The 25,676-nt window shown below is 43.9% G+C and overlaps 1 protein-coding gene across 8 annotated transcripts in view; it reads left to right on the forward strand.

Annotated features, from left to right (window-relative positions):
- Positions 1 to 24,161, forward strand: part of LOC116944038 (FH1/FH2 domain-containing protein 3-like) — a 174,099-nt gene extending 149,938 nt beyond the window's left edge. For 7 of the 8 annotated variants that reach the window (XM_076068281.1, XM_076068284.1, XM_076068282.1 and 4 more), the window contains 6 exons: positions 913 to 1,103; positions 4,747 to 4,939; positions 6,820 to 6,843; positions 12,894 to 13,098; positions 14,378 to 14,542; positions 20,935 to 24,161. In XM_076068281.1, coding sequence (XP_075924396.1) covers positions 913 to 1,103; positions 4,747 to 4,939; positions 6,820 to 6,843; positions 12,894 to 13,098; positions 14,378 to 14,542; positions 20,935 to 21,017 — 861 coding nt within the window. In that variant the 3' untranslated portion in view covers positions 21,018 to 24,161. The remainder of the gene's footprint in view (positions 1 to 912; positions 1,104 to 4,746; positions 4,940 to 6,819; positions 6,844 to 12,893; positions 13,099 to 14,377; positions 14,543 to 20,934) is intronic. The other variant, XM_076068283.1, reaches the window with a different exon arrangement.
- Positions 24,162 to 25,676: the final 1,515 nt, after the last annotated feature.

A 25,676-nucleotide genomic window follows, 5' to 3' on the forward strand; every position in this document is an offset into this window, starting at 1 on the left:
CTAACTTGCTGCACAGGGATTTTTTTTACTTTAAATGCGGAGTCAATTGAGTGCTTGACCACGGGATTTTAGCAGCGCAATTGGCTCGGTAACCCTATGCCATGATCTCCTTTAGCCACGTTCAGCCTTCTGTTATAAATAAAAAAAACACTTTTATAAATATCTCAGCTGCATGAGTTTCAGTTTCAGCACAACTGTCCTGACAATGCTTGGCCCCTTTTGTTTACAGAAATAAATAATCTGATCGAGCTGGGTATAACATTCAACCGTGTCCGGATGATGGTGTCTCCGAAATTGGAAACCACCAAACACAGCCGTTTGTTTATCCAGAAAAACATCACCGACTGTTGAGCGTTTTTAGGAGGGTCTTGTATCAGAATAATTGTCCAATTCCAATAATGAGTGTTTGGCATGTGGGGAGGAAATTGAAGTACCCACAGAAGACCCACGCGTATGAGAGGATAACAAGCGAAGCCGCACACAGATTTGGCCAACCTGCCGCACTGCCGCATGCTGCCTACCTTACATCCCAGTGGGGTTTCATAATCACACCAATGCTCGCCTCCAAAGTGCTGGATCGCTGGCGCGGTGTGGCGTTTCGAGGGGTAGGAAGCCACTGGAGCTACGCACTTTTAATTCTGGATTTAAAACCAATTTCTTCAGAACTACTCTTTGTGTTTAGTTTGTTGTCATTCCTCCCGCACCTCCGATTAGCCTGGTTGGCTACGTACGCTGCGAAAGAAGTTCAACAAACATATAAACATAAAATGAGATTGGATGGGATGCAGGGATCTCGAGCCATGTATCTGCCCTTGGGTGGATAACTTAACAGAGAGACAGGGATTGAAGAGAGACGGACGGAGCAGCCGGAGCTGGGGAAGTTATTAACGTCTCGGTGTTGCCATCACTCAGGTGGACTTTGATCAGGTGCAGGAGAACTTGAATCAGATGGAGCGGAGGTGCCGGGCCTGCTGGGACCACCTGAAGGCCATTGCCAAGCACGAAACCAAGCCGGTGCTCAAAACCAAAATGTCCGAGTTCCTCCGAGACTGCGCCGAGCGAATAATCATCCTCAAGATCGTGCATCGGAGAATCGTCAACAGGTGTGTGTGTGTGCACATGCACGTCCATCCATTGAGGACTCGATCTTCTTCTTTGTCTTCTGAGCAGTCTCCGTCACTCGTGTGGTGTCTGATAAGCCACTGCGTCGAGCTATCATTTGTGGCCAGGTTGCTTCTAAAAAAATATCGAATTGCTTCCTGGTAAAATAAAAAAATTGTTGACTCGATCTTCTTCTTTGTCTTCTGAGCATTCTCCGTCACTCGTGTGGTGTCTGCCGACCCGGGTCAGACTCCCTTTGCGCTCATTCCCTGTACTCGACCATCTCCACGTCCATTACACAGCTCTTTGTGTCCTGGTTCACCATGTCAAGTCACCTCTCTCTCGGCCTGCCCTGGTGCTTCATTACTTTTAGATTATTCACATTATTCGGCCGCTATAAATGTCCACGTGATGATAAGCCACTGCGTCGAGCTATCATTTGTGGCCAGTTTGCTTCTAAAAAAATATCGAATTGCTTCCTGGTAAAATAAAAAAATTGTTGACTTTTATTTTTTTAGTGATTTTCTTACCTTTCCAGTACTTTGCACTGTCGTGTTTTTGTATCGTCTGTTGTAACTTTCTGACCCACCCCTGCTGGACAGCTGTTAAAAAGAGCTTTACAGCTCATCGCATTCCTCCAGTATAAATATAGATTATGATCTTCTTTGGTTCTTTCGGTAAAGTCACGTAGAATGATAATAAAATAATAAATTGATAAAATAAAATAACACAATAATATTCTCACGACGTTTCGGCCACAACACAAGCGGCCTTCATCAGGTGAAGGGGGGCGAGACTGTCTGGTAGGACAGCGCTGGAGTGAAAGAGCCACGTTCAGATCACGGCCTTTAAGCTGTGTGAGAGGAACAAAGCGCCTGCTGCAGAAATAGAGCTTGTACCTGCCTCAAATTTCAGCACCACGGGCCCCGTTCAGACGGACGAGTTCGTCCATGGTCGGAACAGAGGAGGGGGAGAGAGACAGCTGCGAGGCCCTAGTATGCTCCATATTGTAAAACTATACCATTAACCGTGGTGTGAGAGGTATTAAGAGGCAATGCTGGCGAAAGAGCTGCGGTCTGAAGGTCATCGTAAAAATACAATTAATTAAGAACAGAAATGATTTAAGACATCTTTCCAGTGGTTACTAAGCCTGAAACCATCTTCTCGGTTGAAATTGTCTCTGTGCTTGTATATGTGAATGGCCTCATGAACCAATCTCTCATGGTAGCCGGTTGGTTTGCAAAGAACCTCCGTCTTGGAGAAGTCAATGTCATGTGAGCCCACTGAATTATAACAGTGATCTGCCACGGCAGAGGAGTTCGTCCTACCGTGTTTCAAGTCTGCTTTGTGTTCGCGGATGCGGTCCGAGATATGTCTTTTGGTTTCTCCAATGTAGCTACTACCACAGAGGCACTTTAGTTTGTAAACGCCCGGGTACTGTATGTCTGGAACAGCATCTTTTACAGATGGAACTAAATCACGGATTTTATGTACTGTGTTGAATCGGACCTGGATCTTGTGTTTGTTCAGGATTTTGGAGATCTTTTTAGTGACCCCTGCAATGTAGGGTAAGGTGATGGTTTTGAGTGGCTCCACAAGAGGATCCTTCTTCTGATTTAGTTCCATCTGTAAAAGATGCTGTTCCAGACATACAGTACCCGGGCGTTTACAAACTAAAGTGCCTCTGTGGTAGTAGCTACATTGGAGAAACCAAAAGACATATCTCGGACCGCATCCGCGAACACAAAGCAGACTTGAAACACGGTAGGACGAACTCCTCTGCCGTGGCAGATCACTGTTATAATTCAGTGGGCTCACATGACATTGACTTCTCCAAGACGGAGGTTCTTTGCAAACCAACCGGCTACCATGAGAGATTGGTTCATGAGGCCATTCACATATACAAGCACAGAGACAATTTCAACCGAGAAGATGGTTTCAGGCTTAGTAACCACTGGAAAGATGTCTTAAATCATTTCTGTTCTTAATTAATTGTATTTTTACGATGACCTTCAGACCGCAGCTCTTTCGCCAGCATTGCCTCTTAATACCTCTCACACCACGGTTAATGGTATAGTTTTACAATATGGAGCATACTAGGGCCTCGCAGCTGTCTCTCTCCCTCTCCTCTGTTCCAACCATGGACGAACTCGTCCGTCTGAACGGGGCCCGTGGTGCTGAAATTTGAGGCAGGTACAAGCTCTATTTCTGCAGCAGGCGCTTTGTTCCTCTCACACAGCTTAAAGGCCGTGATCTGAACGTGGCTCTTTCACTCCAGCGCTGTCCTACCAGACAGTCTCGCCCCCCTTCACCTGATGAAGGCCGCTTGTGTTGTGGCCGAAACGTCGTGAGAATATTATTGTGTTATTTTATTTTATCAATTTATTATTTTATTATCATTCTACGTGACTTTACCGAAAGAACCAAAGAAGATGAATCATTGCAGTCACGAAAGCTTTAAATCGAAAAATAGATTATGATTCTGAAACTACTGGACACATTTATTCGCTGTCGTTTTGGAGGTGATTTGAGTTTAAAGCAGTGATCAATCGCAGGGGAATCACAACCGCTTACGCCGCAGTGAACACAGTTGGCTCACAAAAGAGCCACAGTGCACAGAAAGCGGCCGTGGTTTGGAAGAAAACTGATTCCCGAACAATGAAGAGGTGTATATTCTTGGTTCTTTGGGTAAAGTCACGTAGAAGGGAAACAATAAAATAATATAAATATATTTTTTTAAACGCCATTTTTATCAAATTTTCTTGCTGTGGTTTTCACACCTGATGATGATTGCTTGTGTTGCAGTCGAAACGTCGTGAGAATTTTATTGTTTTATATTTGTATTATTTTATTTTTTCCCTTCTACGTGGTGACTTTACCGAAAGAACCAAGAATATGAATCCCTGCAGTCACGAAAGCTTTAAATGAAAGAATAAAGAGGTGATGGAGGGTGTACCTCGCCACCTTGACATGCCTGCCTACGGATGATACTTGTCTATGATTCTCATCGTGATTCGTACACGATTAGAACCATATAACAAGTACAGCGCAGAGCAGTCACGAATTGCAGTGCAAAAGCAACCGGCACGCCCTGTCCCTCTCCTCCCACGACTCCTAACGAGTGGGACGGGTCGGCTTAAATAGACAACAACAAAAATCTTAAAGTTCGGAGACGATAAGCGGGCAACTCCGCATTGCGTTCTGTCCTCCGGAGAAGTGAGCGACTCCGCAACAGCTAGGCACCAGGGGTTTGTGAAACGGCGAAACTTTTATTTCCACGTGTTCTTCCTAAGGGCATTTGCGTATTTGCAATAGTGACCAATAACACCCTCCGCGTCACGACACCGCAGCTTAATCTCTCGGCACGGAGTTCGCCCAAATCTAAGAGCACATGGGGCTCGGGGTCCTACCCCTGGTCACCATTGCCTTCACTTAAAATAAGTAAATAAAGATACGCACCTGGCTACCCGTAGCTATCAGCAGAGCGCACAATTATATACGCGCGTTTGATCGCAGGTGAGCTCACACCGGCCACACAAGGCTATCGATTCAGTGATGATCAAATGACGGCCGTGGACTATGGTGCGGCGGCCAAACGAGCCAACGGCTTGACGTGCATCGTGCCGCCCCTCCCGCCGTCGCCAGGTTCCACGCGTTCATGCTGTACATCGGACACGCGCCCTACTCCATCCGGGACGTGAGCATCACGCGCTTCTGCCGAATCGTGAGCGAGTTCGCGCTGGAGTACCGCACGGCGCGCGAGCGCGTGCTGCAGCAGAGGCTCAAGCGGGCGACGCATCGCGAGCGCAACAAGACCCGGGGGAAGATGATCACCGACGTGAGTGGCCGGCTGGCAGCGTCCCCCCCCCCGCGTGGCTCCCCGCGAGGCTGCACGTGGAAGTAACCCCCCCCCACCCCCCAGCCCCCCACCCCCCCACTGCCACCAAAAAACAATTGGTCGCAAACGCCGCCCCCTGATGCGCTGCACCTGCTTACACCACGTACTGTCGTCTGCAATCGCCCCGTTGCTGCAATGGCCGGGTCGGATGTCGACGTCTCACCCACCCTCGTGTTGGGAGGATCAGCTCGAGAATAATCTCCCAGCACGTGGCGGAGCGGACCGTCGGACACCGTGCCGAACAACGCGCGGTACAACCCGAGAACGCATCGGAGACCTACGCGGGGAAACTGCTCAATCCTACGCAGTCGCACATTATTCCAATAACAGGATTCATTTTTGCCCAGTGGATTTTGCTCCAGTTTTTTGCCTCCGTTTAGATATACAAAAAAACAACAATCGTTTACTCCTGCGTCAGCAGTTCTCCTGCTGTGTTTGTCTCACCTGATGACGATTGCTTGTGTTGCGATCGAAACGTCGTGATCTATTAATTTTCTACCTACCACGTGACTTTACCGAAAGAACCAAAGAGTATGGATTCCTGCAGTCACGAAAGCTTCGAATCAAGATTGAACAATAGTTGAATGCATCTATGTGAGTAGCCTTACATGTTAAAAGTTACTAAAATGCTATATTACGTTTGACTGCCCAGTTATTACTGTGATGTGCACAGGTGTTCAGAGACAATAGTGATTTAAGCTCAGTTGTGAGAGATAGTCATTCAAATATCGAGTTACATTCAATAAAAATAATGTAAGTTTCAACCATAGTATCCTTTTGTGGATTCCACATTTATAGAGCCCTAACAGCATTCCTTTGGGGTTGCTATGGGATGGTAAACGGCACGTTAACTCATGCATAGGAAATACACACAGCAGGCATCATCCGCCCCGTAGTGAGACCAGAAATACCGATTTAAAGTAAGTGTTCTTGGAATCACAAAACAATAATTCAGGTTTAAGATGAATACATGAATTTTATGTTATGAAAAATCTCAACATTAAACAGTCGGTAAACCTTTTTAATGGATAATTGTTTCAAATTTACATTCCAAATTTGTACATGCTATTAAATTAATACTTTGTTTCATAAAAATAAAAGATATTTCCAGTAGCGGGAAAATGTTCACTTACGTATGTTTAGTGAGGAAAAAAAACACATTCAACAGCTACCATTATATTCTTTCAACTGTTGGGCCACCACTGTAATACATTACAGATATTCACCGACAAAGAGCTTCACTGCTTTCGTACATGTTTCTTAAAAAAGAAATCAATCTTTTGTGTTGAAGGCATCTATTCATTACAATGTGGTATCTTTTGTTTGAAATTCCTGTCATTGCCCATCTGCTTAATTTTAATGCATGATGTCCCTTCATTTATGCCTCCTGTATTATTTATGTGCCCATAGCGTTACACACTGAAACGCCAGCAAGTATTATTTTCATCCTTTTGAGTCCTTTTCAAATTGTAGGCTCCTTCCTTTCGAGAAGCCTGCATTCAGAAGCACGCTTTTAAAGATCAATTAATCCCGCTTGACAAATTATACTGGCCAGTTTACATTGGCCGTAGCCACGGCAAAGAAAGTACAATAAAGTAGGAGAAAACGAATCATAACAAACGGTGTGTTTTGCCAACCAGTGCTATCTGCAAAATGTATTGCATTTGGAATGTGGTTCTCGCGAAATTTGTTTAACTTTTCATTGCAGTCACTTTGATCAAGCGTACTCTCTCTCGTAACTCTTTTGCTTTTCTTCTGCATTTGTTTCCTCCTGCATCCCACCCGTGTCCCATCATCGCGCCTTTGCCTCTTCTTCATAGACCGACGATGAAGAGGCAGCGGAGGTAGAGTACCCTGAGACAAGTAAACTCACTACTAACCCTCATCGTGTTCCCCGCGCTGCTCAACTCACTCCTGGGGCTTTCGTTTAAATCACGCTTTCATGGTGCCCACAATTTATGGCTTTTGTCGGGAAAAAAGGTGGCAGTTAAGGCGGTGGTAAAGATACAGCCCTGCAATTGCTTGCTCACGTGACTCCGGGGAGGGGGGGTAGAAGGATCTCCACCAGAAGGAGCTCGAGAGCCCCTCTAAAGCTTCGTTGGCTGCCTCTTCCACGTTGGCCAGATGTTTCGGAAGAGGTGGAACTACCCTGACTGTACCCTACCACACACAACCTACCGGTCTGCTGTGTTGGGGGGAAGAGGCAATAAAATGTTTGCTGTGGTTTTTTTTTTCTTCTTAAAAATTTATGTTACTTAAATAAATATGGACGTAAATATTTTGGAATTGAAAATATACAACATGAATGCCAATTATATTTTTCCACATGCAAAATGTATTTTCAATTCATTTTCATTTTGAATTCACTACGTTATTATTCAGGAAACGAATTTGTTTTCAATTGCCTCGTCATTTATCATACTGACCCACCCATACTGGATGCACTTTAAAAAAAGAGCTTCATGGTTCATCGGATTCCTCATGAAGTCTAAATAAAGATTTTCATTCTGATCAAAGGGACATACATCCACAAAAAAAGGAATATACGTTCCACATTCCTGTGATCGTCAAATCAAAGTACGTTTTAGATGGGGCCTTGTTGGTTGAAGGCATGCACATGTGCACACACACACACACACGTGTGCACCCAAACACCACACACATACCTGACTCTCCCACTCACGTTAACACCCTCGCCTTCACAAGACCAGCTCGTTGCTGTCAGTGCTTTACTAACCTTTGCCGGGATTGAAAATACTATCACAGGTAATGTAAGAGCCGCAACTGCACTGAACTTTGTCAACTCTAGATTGTTCAGTAGCTTGCTTTGTCAACCTGTAAGATTGAAAGTTGCCTTGCTCGGAGGGTTGCAATAATGACTGCAACAGCAATGAAGGAAGATGGTTGTGGTTGCAAGAGACAATGATTTTATCAGGATTTAAATACATATCCGATAGGTTTTCAATCTAACAAATACCCATGAATGTTCTACTTATCATTGGCAAATTGCTGCTCATATCTTTTACACAGCTCAGCATAAGCGTATCTACACAAGGGCGCTATAACTTTACAATCAAAACAAAGCAAAGCATAAAATGTTTACTGCGCAGTATTGCCCAAAAACATCGCAATGCTGAAAAGTTTCCTGCAAATTACTCAGCTGCGATTACGCACAGCAGTCAGCAGCGGTTATTGCAGGAACCTCCTGCAAAAATACTCACTGAGGCTCTCCCGGGTAAAAAGAAAAGCATTGTAAATTAAAAAAAATAATATTTTACACGTAGTATCGCAGTTTTGTTCGGAGCATTTGTGGAAAGTTTAATCAGCTCGATGATGCACGCCGCCTTTCGATGGTCCGACGGCATTTCACAGCGCGCTGCAGACGGAGCGTTGCTGCACTGTGGCTCTTGTTGCAGTCCGATCCCAACGGCCCGCTTTGATCTTAATCCAAGATTTAAAAAAAAGCGGTTGAAATTCCCTCCAAATATGTCATATCTTTGCGTGTTCGCATCTTCTCCGGTACGCGGTTGCTGCTATTGTCTCCAATGCGCATCGAGGAGCAATACAAAGCAGGAGAGCGCCGACATGGTGATCAGTGCACTGCACTGCGAAGCCAACGAGACGAGTTTTATCCCTGTGCCAAGTCTAGCATCAGTGGTCGGGTAATGTCTGAACCCGCAATGACCAGCGTGGTGAAGTATGGGCAAACAACCGCCATGATCAGTGCAGTGCGGTGAAGTCTTCCTGCAGCATTGAATTAACGAAGGGATGTAAATTAAATATAAGTCATATTTGGTTCATCCACCAGACTTTCTTTGGGATGTGCATACTTTCATATGGTATTTTACATCTAGACGAGTTGGCCTACAAGGTGGGCAAAAGTCCACTGGTAAAATTAATCATAATAAAGGTTTTTTTGGGTTAGATCGCTTAAGTATGAATGTGTCGTAACTCTCCACCACCCGACACAGCCAATTAGTAAGGGATTTGTCACGTAAACAAAACGCCAATTAGTTACTACTTCAGCACACCGGTGCGTTGGAGAGTAAATGTAGTAACTAATTGGCGCTTTGTTTACGTCACAAATTCCTTTCTAATTGGCTGTGTCGGGTGGTGTATGTTTACGACACATTTATACTTCCGCGATCTAACCCAAAAACCTTCATTATTATACATTTTCCCAGTGGATTTTTGCTCCAGTTATTGCCTCCGTTTAGATATAACATTGCTTGACAAACACAATAGTTTCATGCATCTATGAGAGCAGCCATACACGTTAAAAAGTTACCATGCTATAGTATTGCGTTCGACTACCCAGTTATTGCTGTGATGCACACGTGTGTTGAGTGACAATGATGATCTAAGCTCAGTTGTGAAAGTAATTCATACACTAAGTTACATTTAATACAAATAATGTAGGTTTTGACTTAAAACTTTAATGACTGCAGGAATTCATATTCTTGGTTCTTTCGGTAAAGTCACGTAGATATAAAATAATATTTTTTTTATTAAAGTAGAAAATAATAAAAGATACAAAAAACCACGATGTTTCGATCGCAACACAAGCGGACTTTACCGAAGGACCGAAAGAACCAAGAATATAAATAATGTAAGTTCGACGTTCATACAACATACCTAGTGTGAGTTTACCATCTTTCTTTTTTGCGGGGGAGGGGGGGGGTGGATGCCAGTAGCGAAAAAGTTGGGCACAGATTGTCCCCTCCCCAACTCCCCCCCTCGAGTATTAAGGCTTTCCATTTGAGACCACTGACTCGAACTTAACGTAAATGTCGAGCGGAGTTGCTGTAATTGCATGATTGCCTGGCGGTGATGGCGTGCGTCGGCGCTGCACGCACACTGCACGGTTGGGACTTCTCGGCCGCGAATGCAATCTGATCCATTCCTCTCTCCTCTCCCTCGTCCCACCGGTCCCCTTGTGCACTTTACACAATCAGAGCCCTTGGCAAAGGAGAATGCAAATGCATATTTACTGTGATGGGACAACGACCTTACAGCTACTATTTTTTAAATTGTAAATTTCCACCACTGTACACACCACAGCAAATATTTAGCGTTCATTAATTACGTAAATCCACCGCTCCGCAGTTAACACTGCAAGCAAACTGCATCTTTAGTCCTGCAAGTTTAGACAATGGAACACCCGCATTGAATGTGCGCGCATATATATACACCATGCAATAGTATCCCCCCCGACTCGGGAGGCAAATTAGTTGAATCCGTTTCGAAGGTCAAATCTGAATATGTGAACTCGGATTTGACTGGCATTAAGATAAGTGTTTCGGGTTTAGCATTAGCAGGTTGAGTTACACTTAGAGTGGTCGCGTTAGAGCTAGCTTTTTACGGTTAGTGTTACAGTTGAGTGCTTATCTTGAACTACATAAAAAAAGAATGGAAATGCTGCTCATATCACCTGCACCATGTGGCCAATTCTGCACCATTCCCAAGGTTACAAGGGCAACAGCGTTAAAACAATAGATTTGTTTGCATTTTTTTTGCACTGGGGAGTTGGAAGATATATGTTGCTCGTTATTCGTGCTGAGCTGCGTAATTCTACCCCCCCCCCCCTACTGCCATGTACAGTACGAGAGATACTTTTGTGACTGAGTAATCCGTAACTGAACTCGAATCCTGTCGACTGCGAGCCTCACGCACGGCTTTTGTTGAACAACGCATACCTCAAGGAGAGCATATCTCGAATTTCACCTTTTTCGAGGAAAATTACAGAGGATGTAAGAGCTGTTCCATTTAAGAGCCCCATTATGTCCTTAACGTAATTGTAAGCAAACCCCAGAACAATGATCTTAATATGATAAATGAAAAAGTACAAGACTGCATTGTAATTGTCCATATCTCGTTTCAAAGCATTTCATTTGTTTTTAAACCACCAATACAATTGTGTATGTTCACATATATGCATTATTTTACCTTTGACTGTCCTCAAAAGAGGAATTGCTTTGACATTTATCTGGGGGCCTATTATAACAACTATTTCGAGGCTTTCTCGTGGAAAACACTACAAACGAAATGCCTGTTACATTTTAAAATCAGCCTTTTGTAAAACAAAAACAAAAAAAACCCCACACAGCCGCGAATGAGAATATACTTATATTTTAACACCGGCACCATGTGATTTTTCAATGTATTCGTGTAAGTGCTATATGATGTGACAATTTTACGTAGTCAGCATTTTAATGCGGGACAGGGGGGTGGTTTGCACTCCCACTGTTGCCGTTACTGCAGGCCGCTCCTATCCCATGGCCGTCGCACTCCGCGCCGTTGCTGCGAGCATTATTGTTGTACGCCTGCCAACTTTTTTTTCTCTCCACTCTCCATTGGGGTATCTCCTTTAACGAGCCACCAGTCGAACGTAATCCTAGCAAGATGCCCCCGCCGCTGTCCCAGGAATGGAAAAAAAATAATCAGCTATAATGGCAACATGGAACAGTAGTTGCAGAAGAATAAATATTAAACTGTCAAATGCATTAAACTTGTAAACACCACGGAGGGGAAGGTTAGTTATAGTCAGAGTTTATCACGCGCATTTTAATTCACGTAATTGTCCCGTATCCTTCCAATGGTAATTCTTGTTAGAGCACTCGCAATCACGAAGCCGCGAGTTCAAATGCTGACCCTTGCCCTCGGAATGTAGACTTTCCACCACTGACTCAAGTCAATTTTTTTTTTACAGTCAGGAGATGAGCAGCAGCTCCACACCTTCTACACTTCCATCCCATTCCATTCCCTGATCTTGTCTCGCTTTTAATCCTCGGGGGGGGGGGGGGGGGGGATGTTAACCTATCCCCTTTGCTTGATGTAAAGTTTGTTCCATTGTCACTCCTTGACCCAGATCCCCCTTGAAGAAGAGACATGCAGTCTCAATGGGTTCTCCCCCATTGCAACCGTGCTCTTCCTGGCATGCACACACACATTCTAAGATCTCTTTGCCGCATAATAATAATAATGTCGTGATAATTACAGACCTGTATCACTCCAATGCTGGATGAAGGCTTCTCCACAGAATGGGCGTTGTTTGACCGTACCTAACCACCCGAGGTAGCCAGCTGCACCTCCGGTTAGCGCGGTAGGCTACGTACGGTGCAAAAGAAGGTTAACATACATACAACATACATGCTGATCAGTGTTGGTTGATGGGGGGGGGGGGGGTACAATTGGTTCAGACAACCCCCTCCACAGATGTTAGCCTTGGCCGAGAATTGAACTTAACCCACTGGGTTCACAGCGCAGTGAGCCATGATATTAGTTTCATTAAATAGTGCCATTTAAAGTACCATTACAGTCGCCAACATACAGTACTTGGATATTTGCATGAGGCCGATCCAACTAGATCAAGTGCAACCACATGTCATGCTCTGCAAAGGCGTTTTGCAAATTTTGGCAACTACGCAGCAGAAAGAATAAACTTTCATGCAGTGCACTGGATATGCAAATGTGAAGTGTACCCTAATTAATCACGTGTAATTGTGATAATGTTTTTTTTCCCAATGCATGCAACGTCGATCATGAGCAATGTTTGAATATTCACCAAGCTGAGCCAGTTCGAGATCGGTGTTAGCCATGGCCCGGAATCAACCTCATCAGGTTCACAGTGCAGTCCGCTAAACCCTCTTCCACCGCACGGAGGTGTTAATTGATAAAATGTTGAACTTCTATCGCACGGTATGTAGCCAAATGTGCTGATCAGAGGTGTGGGGGGGTGGAAGAATAACAAACTAAACACAAAAAGCAGTTCTAAAGAACTTCGTTTTCACTTCAGATTTAAAAGTGCACAGCTCTGGTGGCTTCCTAACATCCAATTCAAAACTGTGGCGCCCCGCTCCCCTTTGCCCGCCACGGCCACGGCTCGTGAACGCAGAGCGGGAAGTTCTCGGGCGGCAGTGCCCAGTCGCCCCTGGCGGCGTCGGCGTCGGTGCCGGCCGTGCGGAGGCAGCTGGCGGCCGAGGACGACGCGGAGCACGAGAACATGAAGGCCGTTCTGCGCACGTCCGTGCACGCGAGCGGCGGGCTCCACTCGTCCGTGCCCGGCACTCGCACGCGCGCACGTGCCCGCGCAAGCCGCGGTCAGTAAATCGCCCGACAGCCGCTCCCGTTTTGACATTTCCATAACGACAGAGATTCTCCCTGCAAGTAGCCTGAGCCGACTGGTGGGGGCGAGTGCCGTTAGCGTGCTGCACCTATGAAGGCTGGCAACGGCGACACACGAGGGGGGTGGGGTGGCCTTTGACGCCACAGCGACGATAGTTACGCACCGCACCAGGTACTCGTTTGACGATGAAGTTGACCTAGGGGAGGCCCAGGACCGTTTCAGATAATCGTCATTGATGTTGGTCGTGAGCGGGAATCGAACTCGGGTCACCGGATTCATTGCGCAGCGCGCTAACCGCTATGCTACCGCTCCCCCCCACACACACAGGTCAAGATAAAGGCCCCCCCCCCCCAGTTTTTCCGTGACAGACTTTAACACGAGCAGGCTTTCATGACCAATATGATGCATTACAATTTTTGGGTCAGATTTGGGCGTAAGTAAAATGTGGGTCGTAAACCCTCCACCACCCAACACAGTCAATTAACAAGGTTGTCTCGTGGTGGTTCTGCACATCGGTGTGCTGGAGAGAAATTCACAACATTTAACTCTTTGGGTACGATGTTTCGCTGGTAGCTCCATAACAGATATGTGGAATTACAATAATGGCTGGGTCCCCAACAGTTCTGAGCATAAGACTCGATGCTAATTTAAGCAAGGGGAAACAGTTTGACATAATTCCAACTATATTGACGACCTCCCATTCCAGATCAATAGTATTTCAACAATGTAATTTTAACGTCAAAGCGCATGACCAAACGCCATTGTCATGACCACTGCCTCTCCCTGCCAAAAACACAAAACTTTATTTAGTTTATGTCGCAATGGTTTATGTGTGAGAAACTTCTTATCGGCAGGCTTTTATGAAATTGCATAAGTAATGCAAATATACACATAATAAACCCAGATCGTTTAACCTCATCAAATGTTTATCAAAATAAATATTTCACATTGTGACAAAACGTTTCAACGCCCTAAATGGTCACTTAGAAGGTTTAAAATATTTTTTTGTTTTGATTATTTTTAAGGATTTTTTTCTCTCTCTCGTTTCTCCTCTCCACTTCCAGTTTGGGGAAAAATAAAACCAACATAATGGCGCTGACAATGCATGATTTATGATTTATGATTCTTATTTTCACTCGTGACCTGTACGGCACCTCAAATGTGTGCCCCGGCGGAGCGATTCATGACGGGCATTAAGCAGGGCTCGTTTTTTTTCTCACATTAAACATTTTTTTCCTCTCGCCTGGTCGCAGGCCGGGTGAGCACGGGGAGCGCTCCGGTGTTCGACGACTCCCCCAATGCGACGGACGACGCCACCGATGAGATAATGGACCGCATCGTCAAGTCGGCCACGCAGGCCCCGTGCCAGCGAGCAGCTACTCGTGAGCGACGGCGCTCCCGGGCCAACCGCAAATCCCGTAGGTTTCAGCCCCCCCCCCCTCCCCCCTCGCACACACCCTGCACCCCGGTCGGTACCTCTGCAATGCGGTGCATCTTCTTGATAGTTTTTTAGAACTAAACTGAACCACAATTTTTTTTTTGTATTTTACCGGGCAAGGCCTACTTGTAACTGCGCTATACAGTACAGCTCTTTTTTTGAAAAGCGGCTTGGCCACAAACGATAGCTCATCGAAGTGGCTTATCGCGTGGAAATGTATCCCAGCCAAATATTCTAAACGCATGTTTATGAATGTGGGGGGGGGGGAAACTGGAGGACCCGGAGAGAAAACCATGTGACCACGGGGAGAACATGCAAATTCAAAATATACAGGTGTCAGGGTCGGGATCGAACCCACGACCTCCTATATACGCATATATATATATACCTTTATGTATATGCATGGTGTGCAGGAAGGCATGGTAGGATTCCGGGGAACTGGGATATATCAGTGGGGGGTGGAACGGTGGATAAGTGGTTAGGCTAAGTCGTTAGTGCACTATAAAACCAGTGACCTAAGTTCAATCTCCAGTCATGGCAAGCATCACTGGTAAGTGATATGTGAACCAGTCCTGCCAATCGCATCTCTCCCCCCCTCCTTTTATCAACCTACACTAACGACTGCAGTAAAGTATGGGCAAACAACCACCATAATTGAAAAGTTTGGGGAGGACTTCACCCAGCAGTACTGTAAATAGTATTGTTACATCAGTGGTAAGTGATATCTGAGGGTCTCAGACTTTAGCCAAAACTGCAAATGAGTGCCCGGTTTGGTGTGACAAGATCAGTACAAGCAAAACAAAGACAGCTGGGAGTGGTGCAGGCTATGCCACTCTGTGTGCCATGCCCGTCATAATACGAATAATAATAATAATAAGCTAATTTATCCGGGAAAGCCACAGTAAGTCTTAAGACATCTTCCGGAGGGTCCTGCATTGGGTTTTTACTTCAAGATGTTTTCAGCCAATGAATGTTTATACAAGTGGGACAAAACCGGAGGATACCCCCGCACGCAAGGGAGCAACACTCTATCCCCATACAGATGGAAACAGATGGCAATTAGTAAACTTGCTTGGCTGCCTTTTCCCGGTCGCGGCAAGCCAAGGTATAGCACCTTGACGCCTACTGGAAGGGAATCTCACAACATTTGTGCTATGCACCAACCCTCGCTGGATTACAGGTCACGTGCATAGCCACCAACGCCCAGCATTATAGGTGCTCGCCAACAGCACTTGCCTCTACAAAAAGAGGAATCTTTGTCTGTCTCTGTACGACGTTGTGCGCTCTACTCCAGGGGAATATTTGTTGGAGTCAGACGGTGGGTTTTTTATGCTGTCATCTGTGCAGTCAAAAACGTGGCATCTGTAATTAAAGCAAAAAAAATCTGGACACACACGCTTTCTTTACAGTTTATGCTATCTACTATCTTGCCTTTTCTAATTATACATGCAACATGTTCTGCCAAAAGTATTATGAATGAGATTTTAAAGCGTTGCAAAGCATTCACGTTATTGCTTAATTTAATGTAGTCATCTTTAACATCACATTCTTCATTACTTAAATATCATGACAATCGCATAGATGGGCTTTAATATTTGTTGGTGTCATTATTATTATCTCACTAAACAAAAACTATACAATTCAACACACAAACATAAAAAATATAAAATATACGTTGCAGTTTCTGCCACCTTTTTACAAAATCCTAGTTTATTGCGAAACAAATCACACAGCAATCCCACGGGAATGCTACCGCATCCTACAGGAAATTTCAAATTCCTATAGAATCCTGTGGGACGTTTTTCTTTTTTTTTTTTAAATCGGTCAGGATCCTATGGTAAGGGTTGCACACTATAAACAAAAGACAAGTCCAGTCCTCAGGAGAGTACACACATTCAAAACACCGTTGGAAGGGTTCAAGTGCAAAAACTAGTTGAACGTAACATAAACATATTCTTCGTTCTTTTGGTAAAGTCACGTATAAGGGAAATAATAAAATAATAAAAATAAAACAATTAAATTCTCACGACGTTTCGATTACAACACAAGCAATCATCATCAGGTGTGAAAACCACTTTACCGAAAGAACCAAGAATATGAATCCCTGCAGTCACGAAAGCTTTAAATCGAAATGTAACATAAACAGTTGAGCCAAATAGGCCAGGAAAGAAGGTAAATGTGCAGCACTGCAATTACTTAGCTCACGCCACTGCTAGTGGAAGGTCCTTCACTAGAGACACCTCTAGAGAGACGTCACTGCCAGTGGAAGGGCCTTCACTAGAGACACCTCTAGAGAGACGTCACTGCTAGTGGAAGGGCCTTCACTAGAGACACCTCGAGAGAGACGCCACTGCCAGTGGAAGGGCCTTCACTAGAGACACCTCTAGAGCGACGTCACTGCCAGTGGAAGGGCCTTCACTAGAGACACCTCTAGAGAGACGTCACTGCCAGTGGAAGGGCCTTCACTAGAGACACCTCTAGAGAGACGTCACTGCCAGTGGAAGGGCCTTCACTAGAGACACCTCTAGAGAGACGCCACTGCCAGTGGAAGGGCCTTCACTAGAGACACCTAGAGAGACGTCACTGCCAGTGGAAGGGCCTTCACTAGAGACACCTAGAGAGACGTCACTGCCAGTGGAAGGGCCTTCACTAGAGACACCTCTAGAGAGACGTCACTGCTAGTGGAAGGGCCTTCACTAGAGACACCTCTAGAGAGACGTCACTGCCAGTGGAAGGGCCTTCACTAGAGACACCTCTAGAGAGACGTCACTGCTAGTGGAAGGGCCTTCACTAGAGACACCTCTAGAGAGACGTCACTGCCAGTGGAAGGGCCTTCACTAGAGACACCTAGAGAGACGTCACTGCTAGTGGAAGGGCCTTCACTAGAGACACCTCTAGAGAGACGTCACTGCTAGTGGAAGGGCCTTCACTAGCGACACCTCTAGAGAGACGTCACTGCTAGAGGAAGGGCCTTCACTAGAGACACCTCTAGAGAGACGTCACTGCCAGTGGAAGGGCCTTCACTAGAGACACCTCTAGAGAGACGCCACTGCCAGTGGAAGGGCCTTCACTAGAGCCACCTCTAGAGAGACGTCACTGCCAGTGGAAGGGCCTTCACTAGAGACACCTCTAGAGAGACGCCACTGCCAGTGGAAGGGCCTTCACTAGAGACACCTAGAGAGACGTCACTGCCAGTGGAAGGGCCTTCACTAGAGACACCTCTAGAGAGACGTCACTGCTAGTGGAAGGGCCTTCACTAGAGACACCTCTAGAGAGACGCCACTGCCAGTGGAAGGGCCTTCACTAGAGACACCTAGAGAGACGTCACTGCCAGTGGAAGGGCCTTCACTAGAGACACCTCTAGAGAGACGCCACTGCCAGTGGAAGGGCCTTCACTAGAGACACCTAGAGAGACGCCACTGCCAGTGGAAGGGCCTTCACTAGAGACACCTAGAGAGACGTCACTGCCAGTGGAAGGGCCTTCACTAGAGACACCTCTAGAGAGACGTCACTGCCAGTGGAAGGGCCTTCACTAGAGACACCTCTAGAGAGACGTCACTGCCAGTGGAAGGGCCTTCACTAGAGACACCTCTAGAGAGACGCCACTGCCAGTGGAAGGGCCTTCACTAGAGACACCTCTAGAGAGACGCCACTGCCAGTGGAAGGGCCTTCACTAGAGACACCTAGAGAGACGTCACTGCCAGTGGAAGGGCCTTCACTAGAGACACCTCTAGAGAGACGTCACTGCTAGTGGAAGGGCCTTCACTAGAGACGCCTCTAGATAGACGCCACTGCTAGTGGAAGGGCCTTCACTAGAGACACCTCTAGAGAGCCCCCCTCTCTTAGAGAGTTAATTTGGCCTACCCATTCTACGCTGGCCAAACATCTGGGAAGAAGTGGGAGTATCCACGTTTGACCCTGTCACAGGTGACCTGCCGATCGACTTTACTGATGCACCCATTCTACGCTGGCAGGTGAAGAGGCGGTATGGGATTTTAAGAAATTTGCACCATTGCTTCAACTGCCGCGCCAGGTAGATGCAGTAGAACCGGTGACATCCGGATTGCAAGTCCAGTGTTGCTGACTTGGGCTGAACGATTTGGGGAAAAATATCTAATTCCGATTTTTCTGACTGATATTGCGATTACATTTTTTTTAGTCAAGCTTCAGTTCAATATTCACTGTGTAATAGATTTAAAACATGTGATGGAGCATTACCACATGATACCATCAAAATATTAACTGCTCTATATATTCTAATGCAAGGATGAGAACTTAAAAGATATGAATTGCTTCCAAAATGTATTTATAAAAATGTTTTAATTGAAATAGAACAATCAAACATGGAACAATTGCCAAGTTAAATAAATAAAGTTATAATAATACAAATATAAAACAATCGCAACAAATCGTAGCCTTTGCGATTTGCTAATCGCATTGCTTTAAATTGTGATTTCGATTTGAAATCGATTAATCGTTCAGCCCTATTGCTGATCATCACACCACGGCAGAGTATCCCCATCACGGCGTTATTTATTATAACACAGCTCACATGCGCTCAACAGGCCTGTACATAAGGACATTTCCTATGGTGATGCCAATCGAAGCCAACAGAACCATAGATTCACTCAAAAGGTCACACAAATGCAATTAACCAATGCCAAATTGCATCCAGGTGTTCAGAATGCCTGGCTATCAATGTGTTATAGAATTTCCAAGGCTGTTTCTGTGGCATTTTGAGACATCTGCAGCTATTACTACTGTAGTCGGCTGCAAGGGTATTGCATGTCACTATAATGCCAATGTTTCTTTAAAACAAAAGGTTCCGACAGGATGTGGTACTATATAATAAACTAAGATGGGAATTCAATGGCATGTACAGCTGTGTCACACAATATCACAACATACTTAATATAGGACATCATGTAATTGTCAGTTAATGACCAAATAACATGTGCAGGCTGGCTCGCATTTCTTATACAAGACTACGTTTTAAAGTACCGCAAGAGAAAACCTTCAGTGAGAAAACCAATGCAATTCAACGTAAAGATTGTAATCATTATTATTCCAATTAGATGCCAGGAGCATTTTTTTCCCCCTCATGCTGCATAGGCATTCCAAATGCGCACGACCTTTTCTGTTTTTTTTGCCATCGAATGCGCATTACAATCAATACATTACATATGTGCGCAACTTTAACTTAGTGCCATTTGTATATCTTAAAGCATGAATGTACCCACTATTTAAGCTCTTCCACGTGTTGTCGGTTGCTTCGGCATATGTTGTCTGTCGTTTTTGCTCCACGTGCTGGGAGCAGGGCCGTATTATCCGATAGGCACAGGAGGCCTATGCCTAGGGCACAGTAGGCCCTGTGCTTAGGCCCTGTGGAAACTGTAAGGCCTGCGAAAAAAAATGCGACCGCGTCTTTTTTTTGTTTGCGTGATACAAAAAAAAAGTAAATCAAGATATTATTCTTGAATACATTTATTTATAGAGCAGTTGAGGCACATTACACCTAAACTAACAGTCAAAGATTCTAAGCTTAAACGAAAGTAAAGCAATATGGCGCTCGCCATGCGGTCATCCTGTCAGAACATTGAACATTTTACAGATGAAAATTAACAGCATTCTTTTAAAACTTGCGTCAGCCGCTATAATCATCGTAAGAAATAGTTTAATACATTGCTGCTCGTAATCTTTTTAGGCTTTCCTTGTTTTTTCCCCCCCACCAAATTTCAAATTGAATCTGCTCATCGGCGGCACCCAATGCACGCTCCCATCAAATGGAGGCACAGACCAAACGATGAACGTATCAGAAACGACATCTGTCCAGCGGCTGGAACTAGTACCACGTGAAACAAGCGGAGTGACAGCGGCGGTCGTGACATGGGCCAGCAGCAGTACCAACTGTGGAAAGTTATCACTGAAGGCCCACTTTAATCCGGCCCTGGCTCGGAGCTCCTTCAGGAACTTGGATTCCCGGCTCATGGAGGGAATAAACATCAGGGGATTGTGTTGTTGGCGCAGCCCGAAAAACACATCGGGGAGCGTCACTGCACAACCGCAAAAAAAAAAAAACCTACTCAGTTGTATTACTCACCGTTTCTTTAGCATTTTCTTACCTCATCCGCTTCATCTCCTACCCCCATCCAACCACAATCTCATTAACGTGTCTCAGTGTCCTTCTTCTGAGCTGTTTGGCATGCATACCAAATGACCAAGGGGATCATCAATAATCCTCGTACAGTAATTGTAATCCTGAGGACATGACTGTTTTTTTTTTAATTCGTTTAATCTGACGTCGACGACGTGTGTACGTGTTTGCGCGTGTGTCTTTTGTGCGTGTCTTCTTTTTTTCTGTTGTTGTTGCAGTCCGCCGAACCCTGAAGAGTGGGTTAACGCCGGAGGAGGCCCAAGCCCTGGGGTTATTGGGCACCGCGGAGATGCAAGTGTAGGCAGATGTTCTGCGCGCAATGAATGGCCTTCCTTTAGACCTAGCCCCAGCCACAGATGCTTGAGAGATTCGCTGTGGCACAAATGTGAACTGTAGACTTTTACTTGTTAAAATGAGCACAAAAATAATGTTTCATTGTGGCCATCTCAACGATGTCATGCTGTATTGGACAAACGTTGTACACACACACACATGTTATTACCAAAGGCTAAAAAGGTGCATGGTGTAATGGAACAAAATTACGCTTTCATTCAAATTAATAAGACATTGTGCCTTTAGGAAACCAAAACAGTCGGGTAGAGTAAAACAAACATTTTAAGTAGTCACCAATAAGGTCTTGGTCTTGGTACTTGGATTCCTTCTTTAACCACTAAATAAATACAGCGACCTGGGGAAAAAATATACTGTCCCACTAAACATAGCCACTCATATAGCCTTTGCCGTAAACACACTGACTTTTACGTAACACTATGAACGAAATCTTTTAGACTCCTTCCAACTAGCTCCCTGAGAATTTTTTTTTTCTAATGAGCTTTTTTTTTACTAAACCTACTTTTATAAGTAGCAATTTTGTTTCTCAAGTTAGTTTTTGTTTCTGTAATACGCTGCCATTTTCTTTCAAATGACAGCACTTGCATACCTATTTTGGTGCCCTGAATGGACACACGTGTTTTATTATTATTATGATTGAAACGTTGTTAAAGAAGCATGTATGAATCCAAGAAAATTACTTTCCAAAGGTCTCTTCGAGCATTCTAGTGTGAATATGTGTGTGTGTGTTTAAGCTCAGATTACACAATGCTTAAAACAACGAACAGCTGACAAGCAAAAATAAGTAAGATATGTTGTTTTAGGTCAATATTGATGGATTTGTATGCAGTAACTTTATTTCCTTTTTTTCCCCCTTCTGTTTAACTTTCTTTTTGCGTTGTGTTCCCCTGTTCAAACTTGTTATTTTGAAAAATGCACTTTGTGAAACCAAATGGAACACTTTACGTTGGTAAAAAAATGTTAATCATACTCGCATGTTTAAGTTTTGCCTGCTTGCCGGTTCTCACAAACCACATTCAGCATATTTCTTACTTTGCTTTTATCAAAGTTTTACATATTTCACAACGATTTCAGGGTATTTGCTTGCATTACATATTAATCAGATTTTATTTCCCCGTAGTGAGATTTACCGTTGCTGTGTGGGTTAAACTAAATTTATTTGTCATTGCTTGTTAATAGTTAAGTACAAATATGTGGGTATCCAGTGTGAACATAGTTTGAGACTAGTTTGTCTAAACAGACATATTTCATGGCACCATTCATAGCAAACTAGCGTCAAAACCACACGACTTTAACAAAAACAGATTCATACTTTCAACATTTCAGTCCACAGGAAAACAGTCATACATCTTGAATTTTGTACTTTTTCCTTGTTTTTTTGCATTACATCTAAGTCATCATTTTGCAAACTCATAAGATACATCGTTGTGATATTTTCATAAAGTACTTTAGGCGTTCAGCACCTTGTGTTTTGCGTAGTGGTTTTAAAAACACTCAGCAGCCCAAGATGTAGACGGACGAACGCTGTTTAGGGTTGAATGTGTGTTGATTCTGTTGAGTAGAGTTTTGTGTGACAGAATGGTTGGAGAGTTTGAGACTGCGCTGTTTTACAGGGCGAATGCTAAAATGCTGACGTTTAAAGAAGAAAAATGAAGAGACTATTTTTCTAACATTGCCCTGAATGCTGTAAAAGTAAAAAAAAACCTTCATAAATAATATTGCAGCCAGTTTTGGGAAGGACAGTGATCTGCATAACAATAATATTGTTTCCCTATGTAAGGTGATCTAAGTGGAGTCGTTTGTAGAAGATGTGTAATGTGTATCTGTCATTTGCAAAAGTCTGCCATTGGCTAAGTATTTAATGTTATGTTTTGGTAATGAAGTACTGTGTAACTATGTACAATCGACTACAACTTAGCACATGGACTTTGATTAACACTCTATGATGCAGTTTGTGTTCTCTTTGCTGTGGTTATTTGCAATGCCGTTTTAATGGAGAATTTGTTCCTTTGGAAATGAATGAACATGGGTTAGGACTTCATACCAGAAAAATAAAAAAAACGATAACAGCATCATTATTGAAACAAAACAATTGTAATGATGCTAAAACTGTAATTTTGGCGATGTCTTAGGATTTTGAAACTGCATCAACAACTGATTGCATTTTTTGCGATATAGAATTGCCATGAGAATAAGGGTTTGTGAATGTGCTTATAAAAGGGGCATATAGGTTACAGGTACGGTGGCCGTAAAATCTTCCATCCAAGTGCTTGTTTTTGTTTTGAGTGGTTGCATAACAGGCCCGAGACCAGCGTCATTGATATAGGCTATTGGATCAAACGCACGTGACAAGTGAAACGTCCGTATATCTAAACAACAACAAAAAAACATTAAGCTCATGCATTAAAAACAAGAAATTGCAACACGTATGAAAAAAAAACTGAGCAAACTCGTGCAAAGTGCTTGTCTGTGTCTTCTGAAGTCTTTGGTGTACATTGTATACATGTGTACAATAGAAATCACAGTTTTCAAAAATGAAAACTACGTGTGTACAGTTTGTGTGTGTGTATATGATATATTGTCAAGCGAGAATCACATTTTATTTGTAAGATAATATCTTATTTGAATGAACTAGGCAACAGTATTAGGTGCTATTTCAGCAATACCTATGGTCCCCAAAGCCATGAAAGTAATTTGGGCATCGAAATTAGTTGAGTAAGCACTACAACTTTATTATTATTATTTTCCCCAGAAATGCTTACGAGGCAAAAATGTAATCAACTTTTTTGTGAAAAGTTGATATTAATTTATTTTTTCTCTAACTTTTTACAATTTCAATTAACATCCCTTTGCTAAACGAAATGTACCGGCACCCGTTTTATGCGTTGTTCGAATATCCACTACATATTACATTAAACCATTAAAACTGTAACTACCAGATAGTAATAACTTTGGAAATACATTTGAAGGTATTGTTCCTGTCCAAATAAAATATCACGATGAACCACAAATTACTCCAAACTCAGCGTCTATTTTGCATGTAAGATATCTAATGAAGCTTTTTATTGTAATAAAGCAATCTCTTTGAATATTACACAGTACTTGCTTGTGTTTTGTGTGCAATATATAACACCAATTAGGAAGTAACGACGGACTAATAAATTCATAATCATGTTTCATTGCTAATTAGAAGCCCTGCTAAGGTTATACATATTCAGTACCACACATGAAATTGAATATTAAAGATAAGCCACAGTGCAACTGTGGCCATGCAACTCAAACTATGGACGAAAGAGTAAACCACTGTAGTTTGCAATCCTTCAATGGAGGAGGAACATCACAACTCCACTAACTCGCTCCCGAAGCCCTCTCGTTGCCAGCAGACCTCGATATTGGCATTCAATTCCTGAACGCATTTGCTGCCACACGCAATAATAGAAAAGTAGCCACAATACCTGACAATACAAGGCGTGCCCGATTAAATCAAACCTGCACTAAATTATCAATCCCACGAATAATCATCTTAATTATGTTTTTGTTATTGGTTACTGGTTAACGTACCGTCGCCAAAAACAGGAATCCAGAAAAGAAGCAATGGCAGGCAACACTAGCACAGTCGAAGGTAATAGAGGCACACAGGGCGACCGATAAAAGATTGGACTCATGAGGTGGAAGAGGCGTGATAATAGAGAATGACACCAGCAGCAGAAGGGATATGATGATGATCACAAACAGTTTCCAGAAGTGCCGTGGATCCAACAGCCTTCATAAGGGGACTGGACAGGATGAGAACGAGGATCAGATTACTTTTGCTCGACGACATTGGAAGCTACGCCAATGTGAGCTCATGCCAAGCCATCCGTACATAGTAACTGTTAAATGATTCACAACTGTTTGTCCATCCGCTGCTGGATGAAGGCCTTCCCACACTGTGTTGGTCATGGGACTTGTTTGGCCATACTTAATCACACCGGTCCATAATAATTTAACTCCCCTCCCTTGTCATTCATTAAATTTTCCTCGATTCGATTGAAGAAAAAAAACACCCTCATAGGGACCTCTAGTGGCTGGAGGGGTCACAGCAATCCATCACATATCGCTTGACTAAACAACAGTGATCCTTACAAACTCGATTAAATGCATGTATCATGAGCTTAAGAAGTACCACCAATCAATGACGTGATACATCGCTGCACCCAAATGCATATCATACGAATAAGCGCACTGATATTCAAAGCCTAATTTGTTATTTCATTTCTGTGTTATGCCTTCTACTGGTTCTACCACTTAATTTCCTCCACTTCGGGTGCAATCCCAAGGTTAATTTTACCAAACAGTGTGTTAAGTTCAGTAAGTCATGCATTGCATAACAGGCCCGAGACCAGCGTCATTTCTCGTGAGAACTTCCCCTGGCCCATGAGAAACATCCATCTTTATTTGAAGCTTTCGTGACTGCAGGAATCCAACCTCTTTGGTTCTTTCGGTAAAGTCACGTAGGTATAAAATAAACACCATCTTTAATTTTTGTCTTCCCACTGGCAATGAACCCATGACCATAGAGGCCCTGGCTCTGTACCACGACAGACATTAACCGGAATAGACCATGATC

The sequence above is a fragment of the Petromyzon marinus genome, chromosome 20, assembly GCF_048934315.1.
Source record: "Petromyzon marinus isolate PM22_M1 ecotype Great Lakes invasive population chromosome 20, UKy_Petmar_22M1.pri1.0, whole genome shotgun sequence".
NCBI classification, from domain to species: Eukaryota; Metazoa; Chordata; class Hyperoartia; order Petromyzontiformes; family Petromyzontidae; genus Petromyzon; species Petromyzon marinus.